Here is a 17437-nt window from a genome sequence, read left to right as displayed (position 1 = left end):
CTGACCTTTTAATGCTAATAGGACCAAAAATGATTGAAAAATCATTGAGAGAGTACAAAATATTGGCAGGTGCAATAGAAGTATCAATAAAGTCAGAGAAAATATTGGTGAATTAGATCATCAATGAAGCTAAACAGCCAGGGGAAGTGAGAGAAACTGACAGCATCATCAATTTACCTCTTATCCTATGTGGGATTTGATATAAGAGCTGTGCACTAATCTCCTTATCCTGAAACATTCCTATTTTGAGACCTTTCTACCATGGCTTTAAAAGACGTTGACAACATGCAAACTGCTAGCAGAAGAGTTCAATTTACAGGGGTTGAGATGGGGCTGAATTGAAGATAATCCCCTGAAGTTAAAGTGGACAGACAAAGGAGAGGAAACAGCATGTTTCAGAGATGTGACAGCCCTCAGTATATCTGAGCAGCAGAAGAGAAAGAAGGATCCCATCCATAAAGGGCAAGCAACACAGGAAGTTTCCTCTTGGACCAATAAGATGCAGATTACTGCTGCCCTGGGGCTAGTCCAAAGCAGGTGTCAGCCCAAGGCTCTGCAAACTCGCCCATATATGGCTTCCCTACTGGTGAGTAACATTTGTAACCTTTAGAAACTGTGATTGTGACTGCACGACAACTTGTACACATCCAAATATGCAGAAAGTGCTGTCTTAAATCATATTGCATTGCAAGGGTTGGAGACTGTGTTTGTAGTGTACTAGCTTGCCAAAACTGGAAAGAGAGAGTTTTAAGCCATTTTGAATGAAATAAGGGCAATTAGGTTAAATAATGGAAAATTGTGTAAGTTGCTCAATAAACAGCAATTCTGATAAGCCTAGCAGCTGCCTCAAAGAGGCTGGAAGAAGGTTATGTTTGTTATACTGCCATTATTGCACATTCTTAAGTCTCAGACAGGTAATTTCACAATCTGAATCCCACTTATGCTCCTATAAAGTGGAGCTGTTGACTTCATACTGTATCTTAAAAGTATATTAATTCACTTTATTGCAGTTGTAATTTAATTTGAGATCTATCTTGCTTTATTTTATTTAGCTTAATGGCTAATATTGGGTTTAGGCTTCTTAGTTTATTAATAGGTAATCACCCTTGTTAAAGGCTCTCAGGCATAGGACTTTTCCCTTGCAGAAATGCAGTAAGGTTATAAAAGCCATAATAGTTCTGCTGGTAAATATTTATCCCTATCTCTTGATGTGTATCTGTGTTCTTCAAAGTACATTATACACTTCTATGTAAGACACTTGTTTACCTTAGGTTTTAGGACTTAGATGCCTACATATACTTGTGTGTCAGTGAGTAGTATATTAACAGGTTATGTTAATATAAAAAAATCTAGCTATTTCTAATTAAATATAACTTCAGAAGGTTTAATGGACTGTTTGTGCAATTATGGTCTTCAAAAAATCTATTTGGTCTACACTGCAGTTCCCATTGTATTTTATCATCTGTCATTGCTAGGCTCTACTTTTTTATCTGCCATAACTTTTAGAACTCAAAGTACCTCACCATGAATTTGCATTATATATAACAGTCAATGGATCCTGAAATGCTCTTCAAGGTGATTTGATGTGCTTCTGGTACCTCATAACAGATCTGTCAAACCCAAGTGAAAAGCTGTGGAGTTCCTTACCAATGCTGTAAACATTTAGTCCATCAGAATATGCCAAAAATGATTATATAATTGACAAATATGTTTTTCATACATTCTAGATATACATTTTTATTGCAAAGGCAGGCTCTTCAAAAACTCATAAATTCCTGCATATATTATAACGCTCCACCTACCTTGCCCAGTTCATTCATTCACGTAGGAATGAAGGAAGCAATGTACCAAAACCAGTATTTTGCAAGAATGGCATCATCTTGCCTCATTAATTGAGGCAGATGTATCTGCTTATGTGTAGTACCATTCAAACACCTCCTTCAATACATTATTTTTGTTATGTACCATTTGTTTCCTACAAAAACTCGGGAACAGCATTGGAGTGCCTTACCACGTTTACTACTGACACTTGAAATAAGACAAATTATCAAGGATTTTGTTTTGATGAAGCATAAAGGCTGGGTGCCAGCCTGGTGAGGAAAAGACCTGAAGAAACAGTACAGCCTTAATAAAAAGACATTTTAATTTCACTGACATTATCAATTACATTGACCTGCTCAGTTGTTAATGATGTGAATGTTAACACCTCTGGTTATGATGAGATTAAGACAGATAGACAGGAAGAGTTTCAGAGGTAGGACTGTACAGTGAAGATACAATTACCTTGTTTTAGGTTTATAGCTCATAGAGCCATGAATTATTTAGGTTGGAAGGGACCTCTGGGGGTCATCTGGGGAACTCCCCTGCACAAAGTAAGTATAATTAGATCAGGTTGCTCTGAATCATTTCGAGTTTTGAACACCTCTGGGGAAGGAGATCCTGTAACCTCTCTGGGCAGCCTCTTCCAGTATCTGACCACTCTCAATGTCAAAAAAAGAAACCCAAATGAAACTAAAAAAAGGTGAGCTATAATTGAAATTTTTAATGTTCTAATTTGCATCTTTTGCCTCTCATGTCATTGTTGTGCAGCTGCAGCAAGAGATGAATTAGAAGTGAAGATTCCTGAATGCCTGTAGACTAGTGTGCCAACTAACACTGGACAATACAATGAGGCAGCAGGGTGGAAGGAGAGAACAAGAGAAATATGAAAAGGGCTGACTTATTAGAAGGGTTAAAAAACCTGCAATTACATCGATGAGCTACACCTATCCAAGTTTCTGTAATAAACAGAATTCAAATCTGCAGTGTTATGGGGAAATTAAAAACTGCAAGGTTTGCAGTTACCAATTAAACATCAATAGAGATTAATTTTTGTTCAAAGACTTTCAGACTCTCTGGACAGAAAGGACCTCCCTATTCACCTAGACTGACCCTCCCCGTGTAGAGGCTGGATAAAGTTTTTCAGAACTAGATCAAAGAATGTCTTTTTAAAAGAGATCTAATCTTGTCTTCTGCATTCAAAGGGATGGTGACCTAACCACTTTTCCCAAAAAGTTGGTAAAATGTCACTTACATAACTTAAAAGCCTTACCATCCTAAGATAAATATTTTGGACTTCACTACAAGGAATAAAGATTAAAGTTGCTGAATTGGAAGCTGGTGGTTACCAAGAGACCAGTGTTCAAGGCCTGATTATATTTAGCGTGGCCAATCACATGAGAGTCTCAAACACAGCTTCAAAAGCTTTAATTTATGAAATCTCAGGAAAGTTATAAGGAAAATCTGTTTGGGTAACATATCTGGGCAGAACAATGTACATGGAAGATGATGACTCTTGAGGAGCCTTTATTAGCTGTCCAAAAGTCACTGTCAAAGAAAAGAACATTGGTACTGTTTTCAGTTGTTAAGGGAAAGCCATGATTAGAAATAAAGAAGCAATTTTTAACAAATGAAAAAATTGGATATAGGCCAGAAGAATGCCAAATGGGAATGCCAAATCTTGGGAAATTGATGTGGGATGTTAAAGCTGCCAAAGAAGGTCTCTGACTGGAAAGTCAAAAGAGTCTATAAAGCTAAGAGCACAAATATTAAAAAAAACCAAAAACAACAAACCTCACCATCAAGCCCCACAAATGTTTGGACATAACTAGAAAAAGCTGGTAAAATTGCTTTTAATGGTGCAGAAAAGACAAAATAATAATTTTTTTCAATATTTGGAAGAAAGCAGTGTGATACACTTATACCAAATGAACTGCTTTCTGATCCACTAATTATCGGCATGTTAAGTAGCAGATGTTAACGTTGATGAACCTGGAGGCCCAGCTTATTTACTCCTATAAGTTATAAAAGTATTGGCCAACTTGACTTCTGCATCTTTGATAATTTTAACAAATATGGGAATGATGAAAACAACTCAGAAAATCATGTCTTAGTAATAATATTGTGCCAATATTCAGAGAATGAGAATGACACTGCTAATTATAACTTAGCCTGATTTAGCCATGGTAAAATAAGGGAAAAGCAGTTAAGGGATTAGCTGAGAAAGACCTGAGGGATAAGATTATAATTAATGTCAGCTAGCATGTTTTTAGGGAAATGAGTCAGATCAAACACTTGTGCTGCAAGACAGCAAGATACACCGATAAAGGCAACCCTGTTGATACACAACATTGAGGTGTTTATAAGGCAGTGGATTCACTTCCTCATTACACTGACCAAAACTTTGCACAGGGCAGTGAGAAAGGAGCCCACAAAAACTGCGTTAATAACTGGCCAGACAGGGGTTCCCAGACCTATTTGCAGCGCAGAAGCCGTGGCTGAGCAGCTGTGCTTTGTTCCTGGGAAGTGAGCACCAGCTGGCAGTGGGTTTGTCAGTGCTGTGTGCTGTGGATTCCTCTGAAACTGGGCACACGCTGTGGCTGGGCACATGCTGTGGCTGGGGCTGTGCTCAGCAGGGCCGTGCTGTGGGGCAGATCTCAGTGCCATGGGAGCAACTGGGAAGAGCCCAAGAGGTCTCTCACAGTGATGACTCTGGCACCAAACCATAGGTAAATGGACCATGGCTTCTTCCACAGATGGTTTTGAAAGGAAAGGCCCACTTACTTGGCAAAAGAGTGGAAGACTGGTTCATAGTCCATGCACGTGGACAAATAGCTCAGAGGAACTTGGTGCAAATCAGGTCAGAGGGTCTGATGGCCATGGACTGGCTCTTCTTGGGCAGGAATGCCAACTTGATTCCTCCCTGACTGTGGCAGGAATGCCCTAGAAAGGTATTTTCAAAGTCTCCTTACTAATTAATTTTTTTAATTCATTGTTCAAGTTGGAAACTGTTTGGAGATAAGATTGTAGCAAAACAGGAGTTTCCCCAGCTTTCCTGATGAGAATGGCAGAAATTAGTTTTGCGTAGACTTAACAGAAGAAAATTCAGTAACTGGATAAACTAGGCATGGGAAATTTTTGTCAGAAGGTAAATATGGGCAATTGTAAATAAGAGAGTTGAATTTAAACTTTTATGCACCCTAACCAAAATGAGCATTACTGATTTAATAAAACTACATTTTAGATGATGTATCTTTTGTTTAGCCCAAATTTTTCAACTGTTTTCTTCTTTTTTTTTCTTTATTTTGCCTAAAAAGCAGCTCATATTTCTTTGTGTAGGCATGTATTTTTTTTTGCTTCCCACAGTCTGTGTCTATGAGCACTGAGCAGAGGCAGACTAAAGGGAATTTTGGAATGATTTTTCAGAATGAACCTTGGTGATTTCTCCTTAGGTGCATTTCTCTTTCAGTAATAATAAAGAAGTACCACAGTGGAACATTTATTCTGACCTGTGGGGAATGTGTCATGATTTGTTCCCTGCTTGAAGACTGATGAAGCTGCTTGCATGTGAAACTCTGGTTGTTGGCCATGCTGACAAAAAAGGAATTTGTAGTTTTTAAGAACTGTCATTAATCATACCTCATGTCAGGGAGTGAAGAGTGCAGCAGGGCCAGCACATTTCTAAGGAAAGATGACAAAAAGGGGAGTGGAAAAGAAGCTAAAGAACTGTCTGTGCCTGACTGTGTGGCTGTTTGGTGCTGTGCCATATGGGTGGAGCATGCTGGTGTCCCAGGTAAGGGGGATCCCCAGGGAAATGCAGACAGGAAGCTGAGCTGCTGATTTAGAAGGTAACTTTCACAATGCACATGCCTTTGGGAAAGGTGTGGAAGGTGGAAGCGGGTTGCTTGCCAAACTTTTCACTCCTTTCCTTACCAGGGTCTGTGCCAAGACTATTTTGTACTTGTGTACCTTAAAATTATTTTTAAAGTGCATCAAATTAATTTCCTAATACATTTCAATTGTTAAATAATGTCTGTGAGTGATATGAAGTGTAGCTAATGACAGAGAACATCCAAGATTTATATGCTGTCATTAGCTGTGCATGTAGTTTAGTGCTATAAGCCATACTTAAAAACCTTCTGTCTAATGTAAACAGTACATTTCTTCTACTTTTTGCTAAGTAGGTAAATAGGCATGAAAAAAATGTGAAATAGCATAAACAGAACCATTCCAGGCACAGATTTACACTAAATGTTACAGACATTTGCATTATTTATTATGGAATATCCATGAACAATCTCTGAATTTCTACCATGAGAAAAATTCAGCCACAACTAAGTTTCAAGCTCTTCATGAAAAGAAACCATAAAATCTGAATGGTGGTTCTTTAACAGTAGCATTTCAACAGAAATGAATGGCTAAAAAATTAGTCCAAGCAAATTTAAAACAGATGCTAGAAGATTTTGATCACTGAAGAATGAATTTCTGAAATATTTTTGCACACTGAGATGTAGGTGCAAGCGAGGCTGCATCAAATATAGCACAAAGGAGGCAGAAAATGTGGGTATGGTATGTCATAAACCCATAAAAATGCAGCTCATAAACTGAGAAGCTGATAGACATGATGATGGGAGAATGATGGGCTGGGGAGCATGTCACTTTAGCCACAGGATTTCTGCCAGAATTGCTCCTCTCTGCAAAAACAGACAGAGTAGGAGCAGGCAGGAGGTAGAAACAGGCCTGGCAATATCTAGGCAGGTCCTTGTGTCTGTGCAGAAATGTCACAGCTGCAGAGCATGTTATGAAAGAGTTTTATGAGGCAGTGTCTACCAAACACATGAGAAGAACAAGTCTTTAGTACTGGAAAAAATCTGCAAGTTACAGTGATCCCCTAGGTCTTCTATAAATATTCCTTTGTTTCCAAGAGACATCTCTTTCCTGCAAATAAAACTCAGTGTGATGCAACCGGCTCACTCAGATCTGGGTCAGGTTTGTTAAGGAAGTTGATTTTCTGTAGTTACATGCACCATGTTAAGGCCAAACACGTGTTCCCCCTGAGATTCTGATGGAAACTCACTGGTTGCCTGGGTGTACCCCTGTGCCCTTATCTCACCACTCTGCCTTTTCTCTGAATTGATGCTGCCCAGATACTTGGTTCTGGAATTTCTCCCCCAGTGTGGCATTTTACTCTTAGACATTTCAAGCTTGTTCCATGTATATAATAATTTTGTTTCAGTTATTTCTATTTCTGCTTTCACTTTCCTTGATGGTGTTCTGTCTGTTCTGTCTGTTCGAATATGAAACTTTTGTGCCTGGCTTTATTAGGTATTCTCAGAAATTGCACATTTCCCCTTTATTCTGCTTACAAGGACCTTACCCCCAAATGTTCCATCTTAATCCAAATATTTTCCTGCCTTGTATGTACATCCTTGTGAACTAGTTGCGCTTATCACTACAACTACTGGTATTTTAACATTTTCTGTTATATCTGTTCAAACAATGTCAGCTTTAGTTTTGCTGACATTTTTTGGCATGTTTATTTATTTAGCTTTTTGTTTTCTCTAGCCTTTACTGAAATAGTTTTAAATGGCTGTTGTATCATATAATCTGTGGTTTTTAAAGACTGTTGGGATTTTGATTCAGTTGTCACTCAGATATTTCATTTTCAATGAATCACAAGTTTCTGGTAATTAATAAATAGTTCTGATTAAACCAACTAACCAACCAACCAACCAAACCAAAAACCCCTACAACCTCTACATCCCACAAGAAAACTCTTCATGGGGAGGGGGGAAATCCTACTTCCTCTTGTTATTCCGAACTCTCTCTGGGAAAATGGACATTTCTTCCCATGAACACAATGTTCTTCCTACCTTTGCATTGGTGTTTCATATCAATGTTCTCTTTTATCTCTTCATACAAAAGGCAACCAATACTCCCCAAACCAGTGCCGCTCCTTTAATAGTCATCTCTTTTGCTAGTCTAAATGATTTTCATGTACAACAGGAAGTGCTGATTGAATTTGATATTTTTCAAGATTTCATCAGCATCTCATAATTTTTAAAGCTGCCACATTATTTGAGCAGTGCCACCTCAGAGAGGTTGAAATTCTGCTTTTATTGTAATTTTTCTTTACAAAGGTTAGTGATTTTCTTCTAACATCTTAGAGTTATAAAATCATTTAGGTTGAGAAAGATCCTTAAGATCATCAAGTCCAACCATAAACCTGACACCATCAAGTCCAGCATAGAACTACGTCCCTAAGTGTCACATCTACATGTCCTTTAATTACTTCCAGGGATAGTGACTCAGCCTCTTACCTGGGCAGTCTCTTCCAATGCCTGATCACCCTTTCCATGAAAGAAATCTTACCTAATACCTGGTCTAAACCTCCCCAACAACTTAAGGCCATTTTCTCGTCCTATTGCTTTCTCCATGGGACATGAGACTGACTTCTTCCTGGCTGCAACCTCCTTCCAGGGTGCTCTTGAGAGTGATAACATCCCCCTGACCCTCCTTTTCTCCAGGCTAAACATCCCCAGCTCCCTCAGCTGCTCCTCATCAGACTTGTGCTCCAGACCCTTCACCTGCTGTGTTGCCCTTCTCTGGACTTGCTCCAGCCCCTCCATGTGTTTCTTGCAGTGATGGGCCCAGAACTGGACACAGCACAGGAGGTGTCCTAACCTACCACTGATGAGTACAGGGGGACAATCACTGCCCTGGTCCTGCTGGCCACAGCATTGCTGATACAGGCCAGGTGCCATTGGCCTTCTTGGCTACCTGGGCACACGCTGGCTTATGTTCAGTTGACCAGAACCTCCAAATCCTTTTTTCCAGTCACTCTTTCCCAAGGCTGTAGTGTTGCATGGGGTTGTTATGACTCAAGTTCAGGATCTGGCAACATCTTTCACTGCCTTGATCTTATTTTTGTATTTACTGGGGCTTGTGATTTCCATTTTAAGGACTCTAATGCATTGAAGTCCTATTAGTTACAAATTTTAGATAACAAAACCGCAAACAGCAAGCACAGCATTCATGCTGCTATCTTTTATTCTAGCTTTTCACTTGGCACTGTCACTGAAGGAGTATGTGAATATCTAGCAATGATACAACACAATAACCTGTCAGCAGTTATTTAACTATTGGATGGAACATAAACTTCTATTGCAGCATTTATAGGGAGGCTGGATAGGCTCTCTGAGGCATGGAAGGACTAAATGTAAAGCTCTGAAGATGCACAGGTAAGATCAGCAGATTTTTGTTCATGCTTGAGAGAAGGGATGAAGTTGGTTTCATTCTTCCTGAGGGCAGACAGCTCTGTGTTTTTAGTTTTCGGAATGTGTGCTCACATGTTGGTGTTTCTGGAAGGGGAAAGAAGAGAATGTATAATGATGGTGAAGGTATATAATCACAGATACAGTAGAGCAGAAGTTCCCAGTCTCTTGTCTCTGGGCATTTTTATCAACAGCAGCAGCACTTGTCATCACAACCAGTAGAAGCAGGCACAGAAGCACCTTTTTTCTTCACCCATTGTCCCATGCCTAGATTTCTCCAGAGAAGCTCTGTTTTGGTATCTAAAATTTCAAACTTGCTGGAACAGGAGAATTTCTAAGAGTATCTAGTAGATCCAGGTAGCTGCAAGTTTCCTGCATAGTTGTTCCAGCTGGGGGGGCTGTGTAACTGGAAGTCAGGGTGGTTTCAAACACACACCTCACACAGTTGCTGCATACCTGCCAAGTAGAGCTTGTGACATGCGGATGCACTGGACTCAATTACTTTCCGTTTGCTACTCAGCTAGTGGAGCCTGAACAGCTTTTTAGCAAATTTTGGGTTAATTGTGTATATATGGCTTTGATACATATCTTAATAAATGCATCATGATCAAAAAGGTCAGGTTTCCTACTCACCCATACCTAAGCACGTCTGGGAAATCCGAGACCTGCACTGGGAGACTGCTCAGGCTCACAAGGCACAACTGGAATTCAGGCAGGCATCCCATGGGATTTGTGGCTAGAAAGCCTTATCCAGTGGAAGGGGGGAGGGTATTAGAAGTTCCTAACTAGAAGCACTTTGGAGATGCAATGTAGAGTCTTTGCTAGAGACATTTCCATGCCTTGCAGTGCTAGTCTGATGTTTGGATATGTGTAATTACAGACCCTCGCACAAGCTCAACTACAAGATGGTGGGTAGGAAGAGCAGGGTTCTCCTGAGGGCCAGTTGGCTTTAGATGACTTGGAAGGAATGATGGGAGAGTGGGAGAAAGTGTTAGATAAATGAGGGCAGGATTACTGAATAGTGTAATGTGCAGACTAACAAACCAAGAGGAAGCCCTGTGTTTGGATGAGTAAATCTTCCATTTCCACTGGCTTGACTTTGAATCTGCAGAGAAGCAGATGGAAAAAATCCGTCTTACTGTTACCAGTCCTGATAGGCACCCTGATGGCTTCACAGGGTAGCAAGCACGAGCATAGTTCTTGGGACACAGCACAGCATTTTTCCCAGCTGCACACCATTCAGCAGCTGGCTGGATAAATGCAGGACAGGCAACAGTCTGACAGACATTTGTTGGCTGAGCATTGCATCCATGCAACAAAGTCATGTATTTGCCTACTGTAGCTGGTGATGGTGCTCCTGATCTGGCTTTTTTGATTCATTTGGAACAAAGGAGCATTGGTACATGAACTTCATGGTGTATCCTGTGAATTGACAGCTACTGCATCTGCTCAGTTTGTCTTGATGCCTTCAGCTCCACCCTCAGGCTTGAGTCAGCCTAGGAGAACCCATGTATAAAGCTAATATAGGTAAAGCCTGGAAGAGCTGCAATTTGTGTAGAACCTTTCTTCCCTCCAGATCTGTGGCTGAGCTAACGAAAGGAGATAAAAATGTGAGAGCTGATGCTGTTATTTTTACAAGTGGTATACTCTCCTGTAACAGCAAAATTCTTCACTGCCTGTTCATAGTCCAAGGCTCATTCAGTACCATGAACTGAATGAGAACATTTTACTCAAAGATTAGCCTTGCCAAAGGACCTACTTATCAGCTTGTTGTAGTTCTAAGGCAATTAATTCTTGAATGTCCACCTTTCCTTCATGTTTTTTGTCTTGGTAAAGTGAAACATATTGTAATTTATCTTTAGGCTTTGAATGAAGATAATGCAAAAATATCCGTAATACAATTATGCTTTTCCATCAAACCAACACAAATGACAAAATGTTAAATGGCAATATATGCAGGGGCCCTTCAGTTTTCCACATATTTATGACTGACTTTCTTTTAATAGAAAACATCTTTTTTCTTTCAATGTACAGATATAGAATAAAAACACTTGAAAGCAAAGACTGAAATTTGATCTCATTAAAACATGGAGTTAGTGAAATGGTGACAGATGGGCCCTGCTGGGAAGGAGAAGATTGTTGAACGAGACTGGGATAAGTTAGTGACTTTGCAATTATAAAGCATGTGGCTTTGTAATTTCTAACCCCCAGTTCTGCAAAGTAATCAGTGCAGTTGGACCTGTATGCCTGCAGGGAGGCTCATTGAGACAGGCATGAAGATCTGCATAGAGGAACAGGGGACATGCAGATATTCCAAAACACAGCTGCAAGGCAGAAAATCTCTCTCTTTTCCAGCCAAATTTTAATCTGCCCTCTCCAAAATGGAAGAATGCTTCACTACGAAATATGAAGTTGATTTTCATGCTCTCCTGTAGTGCTCACCAGATTAGGGATGGGATTTTAAGAAAAACATGACCCTTTCAAACACTGATTGATTTGCCACTGTTAAATTTTGTCCATCTCAGTATGCCTGTGGCAATGGGTGACAGGTTTTTCTAATTACGTTTCAAAGAGGACTCTAAATTTTTTTTATAAAGTTGAAAATCTTTTTCTTGACTCATTTCTGTAATAAACTTCTGGCAATGGGAAGCTATAATTTATTTACTTAGAAATTTCTCATCTCTATTATCGTAAAGATGTCTTAGCAATTCTATTTTTAGGGCTGCACAAATGTGGCATGAATCCTGTTTTTCTTTTAAAGCAGATTGTGCTAGGATGTCGAACATCAAATGTGTGAGAATGATCAGCTTGGTTTTATTTTCAAGGACAACCTTAGCCATCAAGTCCCAACATATGCAAACCCAGACCACTACACAGGTGATATATTTAACTTGTTACACAATCTCTTCCATGTGTTAAAAAAGCTACAGTCATTCAGGGGTGGTCTTCCCAAAGCACACTACAGGCAACTTGGTTTCAGGCAAATTTGGTTTCAAGGTCTTGAAGCTGTGCAGGTTTTGGTTCTTTTTTCTGACCATCCCTGGAAAACTTATTTTCACTTCTAAGCCAAAGAATGGCATTACTGCTGCTGATTCAAATACACACTCATAGATACCACATTTTCCTTTAAATCTGATATTTATGTCCATTTTGTGTCTCTGTAGAGAAGTTGCCATGAGTGAGTTCAGTTTTCATAGCTGCAAATTTTCTGGTGTAGTCTAATACCCTTTCATGGTTCCCAAATTTCTTTTTAATGTGCAAGTCCTTTCATGCCTGAGGGAAGCATGGAAGTATTTGAAACATTAATAAATAGGTGCTGCAGGCTGATATTATGGCCCAACTGGGTGCAGGAGGAGCTGGTGTCTAAGTGACAAATCAAAAATGCTAGAAAAGGGGGAACACATATCAGGAATGATTGGAAGGATGCAAAGCTTGAAGTGATACAGGAAGGGCAATCATTCACAAAGAAAATGCCTTTCCAGAAGCACTCTGAATGGACATGAAAGTGCAACACTGCCTTTTTCAGAACCAGAGACAAGGAAGCGTGACAATACCTAGGTGGAATAGTTTGGCTGAGGTGATGGATCAGAAAGTTCATTTCTTTTATATGTTACACAGAAAAAAACTCAGCAAGGTGTGACTCAGAACTGGTATGTGAGGACATAAGAATTCAGAGCAGAAGATGTTGCACAGGATATAGGTCTGAGTTAGGAGAAGAGTGTGTTCTCACCTTGATTGAAAATGGAAGGAGGAGAATGAGATTACGACAGTATTAATCATCCTGCTATTGCCACACTAAGGATGAACAAGGCTAAAGGGTAAAGTCTTTTTCAGAGAAGCTGTGGTTGGGGAAAACATAAAGACAGTCACATGAGCCACTAGTGAGTCTAGAGACTAGATTTCATAAAGAATGTGCTCTTGGGACCCCAGTTACCACTGAGTCCAAAAGAATATGAATATTATTTCAAGCTACATCGGATTTTCCATAGAACCTGGAAAGACTGGACAGTTTTGGAGAGGAAACTGAAGAAGTTTTGCAAATAATGAATCCGGACTGTGTGCCCAAATTGTTATGCTAGAAAGGATCACTGCAGTTTCAAGAAGAAAGAAATAGTAGATTGATATGGATCTGTACTTCTACAAGACTTACTTTGTGTAGCTTTGAAAAATGTGAACTCCCCTAATAGCTTTCCAGAAATGTTGGCTTGTGGAAGTACAGTCACTTTAGTACTATGATCAAGCATTTTTGGACCTCAAGTTCCAAGTTACATTAGCAATTGATCACAGGAAATTCCTGGTTCTTGTGAAGACCTTAAGGTTTCAGTTCAGGACACTTTTGAGAGTCTTCTGGGCATCTGTGATAAAAGACTAATAGATGCAAAATCTATATAGTGTACACAAGCTCACAAAACCCAACTAATTCAATACAGTTCTATATCTAATGCTGTTCAGCTACAGAGCAACACCACTGTAGCATAGAAAATCACTGGCAAACTTACAGGGATATGCATATTATCCAGTATGACAGAACCAATGGATGAAAAATTACTATTAGACTTTGGTAAAAAGTAAAGAAGCCAAAACAAGCACAAAATTGTAGAAATACAAAACATCATGGTTTAGACACAGATGCTTTAGAATTTGCAGAGGTCATCATAAACTAAAAAACCTACAGAAATGTCACTTTCTTCCAATAAGCTAAACACAAAGAAACATTTTAGAAAGAAATTGGAAGCTTCTGCTCAGTCTTTTAAAACAAAGGGAAAACTGGCAGTTGGCAGAGAAGAGTGAAGCAAAGGGCAAAAACACTGAAGAACAAAAGTCTTCCTGGACTGATCTTTGCTTTCCAGACTGTGTGTAAAAGCAATTGAAAAATTGTAAAAGCAAGTGAAGACATGAACATATTCGAAGATAGTTTACTTCACTGGATCAAAACTAGAAGAGAGTTGAAATGGCCAGCAGACCAGTTGAAGCATGTTGCTCCCGTTCTAACAAGATTAAATGTTGGGTTTAGTTGCTATACTGACTGGAGTGCATGGTAGGGTAGTGTCATTGATAATTGGGATATTTTTGTATGTCCTCCCTTTGGTATCTCTGTCCCACACTGGCTTTTTGGGTTTTATCACCTCATGGCAGTTTCTCACTTTATTCTGTTTTTTATTAGAGCAAGATTACTGAGCAGGGCTCAGCTGTCTGCTGCATGGCATTGTCACAGGTCTTCTTTGTAGAAAAGAGAGAAGAGGAAGCAAAATAAATCGATGGAAGAGTTTAGCTGGGAGGAGAGATGGGAAAGGCCAACATTTCCAATATGGTATGCAGCAAGATCCAGCAAGGTGGGATTCATGGCTTGATTGTGAGGACATAAGGAGTGGTCAGAGCAGAGAAGTTAATCTTGTCAAGGTCTCCTTTACCTTGAGCAGTTAACTCCAACTAACTTGATTGGCCCTAAATATTCATTAATCTGGATTTTTTTGACACACCCACATCTGTGCCACTGTATTGACTGTCAAAGTATTTTTTTGTTAGCCCAGCTGCTTTCCTTCCCTGGAAACCTCCCAAAGTAACCTTTCTTGAGGACTTAATTTTCATAGTAAACCATACTCATATGAGAAGCTGAGGACTTACCTTTTTAATTCAGCACATTCAGATGGACTTGGACTTCTTTTTCCACAGGCCAGCATAATTCCACAAATTCAAAACATATAAAGCAAAGTATAAGCCAGATAACAAACCCAAATGCCTGGGATTGCTGTTATCAAACTTGCATTGCTCAGAATCCAGCTGCTGTGACAGGGATAGAGGGCACCCCACTCCAGGGCATCAGCAGCATTTGTCGTACTGGGAATCACTCTTGGCTGTGTGTCTTTGTCTACCTGCAGGACACGTGTCTCCATGTCTCTCCCGTGTCTCTCTCACTTTCTTTGTGTATTTACACCTCTAGATGGGATTCCTCTTCCTTCTGGAACTTGTCTCAGCGGGAAGGTTTCCTGCAGGGAGCTGCTGCCTGCTGCTTCAGTTCTCCTCCTGTCACTCCTACCCGAACCTGGGGTTGCTGCCTTGCACCTGGGAAATCCTCTCCAGCCCAGCTAGCTTTAATTCAGCAAGCTGAACTGAGCTGTTCCCTCCCCTGCCTTTATACTTCCTTGGCTGTGATTCAGATTTGGCTGAATTCAGATAAACTAAACAGACTCTGGTCTCCATAATCTGAGAGTACCTGAGTCTCCAGTGTGGTTGTCAAACTTCTAAAATACGGGAAACACCTTACTCTGAAAAAAGCTGCAGGAGCAACTTGTTTCCCAAACTTATGCACCTGCTTTTGTTCTGTGACCTCCACTGAATCTGGTTCCTTGACTAGACCTTTCCTTCACCTTTTCTTCTGTTTTTGCATGAAACCCTGTGCATGGGGCCCTGTGTTAGGGTGCTCAGGATGACTTTGTGGAGATCCTCCAGTCCAACCCGCCTGCCAAGGCAGGGTCACTTGGAGAAGGCTACCAGGTTCATATAACACAGCAGGAATGCGTCCAGGTGGGCTTTCATTGTCTCCAGAGAGGCAAACTCCGTGGATCTCTGTGAACAGCCTGTTCCAGCGCTCTGTCACCCTCAGTGTAAAGTTCTTCCTCCTGTTGAGTTGAAAGCTCTTGAGTTTTAATTTATGTCCACTGCTCCTCGCCCTGTCACCGGACACCAGAGCAAAGAGTCCGGCACCACGCTCTTGGCACCCACCCTTGAGGTATTTATGTGCATTCATGAGATCCCCACTCAGCCTTCTCTAGCCAAATCAGGCCCAGCTCCCGCAGCTCCCTCGTGAGAGAGGTGCTCCGGTCCCCTCAGTATTTTTGTGGAATACCGTGGGCCTCTCCCGTCGCTCTTGTCCGAGCGCGCTCCCGCACCCCCACGCGCCGCTCCGCAGGCAGGCCCCGCCCCCGCCCCGCCCCCGCGCCCCGCCCGCGCCCCGCGCGCGTGCGCCGCCCGCCGCCGCCGCGCAGGCGCCGTGGGGGCGGGCAGAGGGTCCGGAGCGGGACCCGCGCGGCTGCCGCTCTCGGCGTCGTTGGCAGCGGGGCCCCGGCGCGGCCAGGGGAATGCGCGTCCGCCCGGCCCGGACTAGGGGACGCGGGTGGAGCGACGCTGCGCGCCAGGCCGGGCCCCCGGCTCCCCGCTGCCGCTCGTCCCGCAGCTCCGCGGCCGCGGAGCTCGGGGAGCGCCGCTGACCGGAGTCGCTCGCTCGGGCCCGGCTGGTCCCGCGGCGAGGGAAGGAAGGAGGGAGGGAAGGGGGCGCGCAGGTAGCGGGGCGACCGCGCCCCGGCCCGAGCCCCCGTGGGGGCGGGGGCCGTCGGGGCGGCCCGGCCTCCCCGCCTGCCCTCCCTTCCCCCGGCGCCCGCGGGGAGGATGGTGATGGTGCAGCCGCCCGCAGCCCCCGAGCCGGGCCGGGGCCGCCCTCCGCAGGGGCTGAGGGGATGAGCCGTGCCCCGCCGGGGGGTCGCTAGCGGAAGGATGACCACTCCCGCCCTGCTGCCGCTCTCCGGGCGGAGGCTGCCTCCGCTGAACCTGGGGGCCTCCGCCTTCCCGCACCACAGGGCTACCTTGAGACTCTCCGAAAAATTTATCCTGCTCCTTATTCTTAGTGCCTTCATCACCTTGTGCTTCGGGGCGTTCTTCTTCCTCCCTGACTCCTCGAAGCACAAGCGCTTTGACCTGGGCTTGGAGGATGTGCTCATTCCCCACGTGGACACCAGCAAAGGGGGCAAGAACCTCGGCGGCTTCCTTATCCACGGGCAAGGGCACGACGAGCACCGGCACAGGTGGGTGCCTCGCTCGCCGGGAAGGGAGCGGGACTGGGTGACGGAGAGATCCCTTAAAATAGATCCTTCCCGTACTGCTAACCCTCCTCTCGCCGACATCCTCTTGTCTCCCCTAGGTGTAGCAACTTCGGAGCGCTAGCCTTGTGTCCTCCATATGTAGATGTGGCTCCATGTTGCTTTCCTAGGTGGGAATTTAGCCTTCTGGCGAGCGGGAGCTGGGAAGGGCAAATAAGGGGTGTCCTCCAGCGGCTGATATATTTCCTCACGCAGCCAATTCCGTGCATCAGCCATGGAAAGAAGGGGGTTAAGTTATGGTATTTGTAGAGATAGTATAAGTGGCTGAAAAACTGCCGCATCTCGTCCACAACTATTATGTGCTTACTCAAAACAGCTGCTTGTTGCTGAATAGTGCACAAGAACTTTGATCTGAAAAAGACTTCATGCTGTGATCCAGAGGTTGTCAACCTATGACGTGCAGGGCACAGAACTAGTGCAGATGGCACAATTGCCTTTTTCTGGCCCTTAAAATCACTTGCTCTAATGTTA

General features: G+C 42.6%; 3 protein-coding genes across 3 annotated transcripts in view; 1 reads left to right on the top strand and 2 right to left on the bottom strand.

The window, feature by feature from the left end:
• Window positions 1-15941, bottom strand: part of CD86 (CD86 molecule) — a 39027-nt gene extending 23086 nt beyond the window's left edge. Inside the window, 1 exon segment of the mRNA XM_079306498.1 lies at window positions 14718-15941. Coding sequence (XP_079162624.1) covers window positions 14718-14773 — 56 coding nt within the window. The 5' untranslated portion in view covers window positions 14774-15941.
• FBXO40 (F-box protein 40) overlaps window positions 1-17437 on the bottom strand; it is a 277886-nt gene that overhangs the window by 222951 nt on the left and 37498 nt on the right. The window lies entirely within an intron of this gene.
• The window catches only part of MAN1A2 (mannosidase alpha class 1A member 2), a 136313-nt gene continuing 134940 nt past the window's right edge, over window positions 16065-17437 (top strand). The window contains exon 1 of the mRNA XM_079306315.1: window positions 16065-16891. Within this exon, the coding sequence (XP_079162441.1) occupies window positions 16584-16891 (308 nt within the window). The 5' untranslated portion in view covers window positions 16065-16583. The remainder of the gene's footprint in view (window positions 16892-17437) is intronic.

Source organism: Erithacus rubecula (genome assembly GCF_903797595.1).
Source record: "Erithacus rubecula genome assembly, chromosome: 1".
In the NCBI taxonomy this organism is placed as follows: domain Eukaryota; kingdom Metazoa; phylum Chordata; class Aves; order Passeriformes; family Muscicapidae; genus Erithacus; species Erithacus rubecula.
The sequence above is the reverse complement of the archived record's forward strand: the minus strand, read 5'-3'. Positions and strand labels throughout refer to the sequence as shown.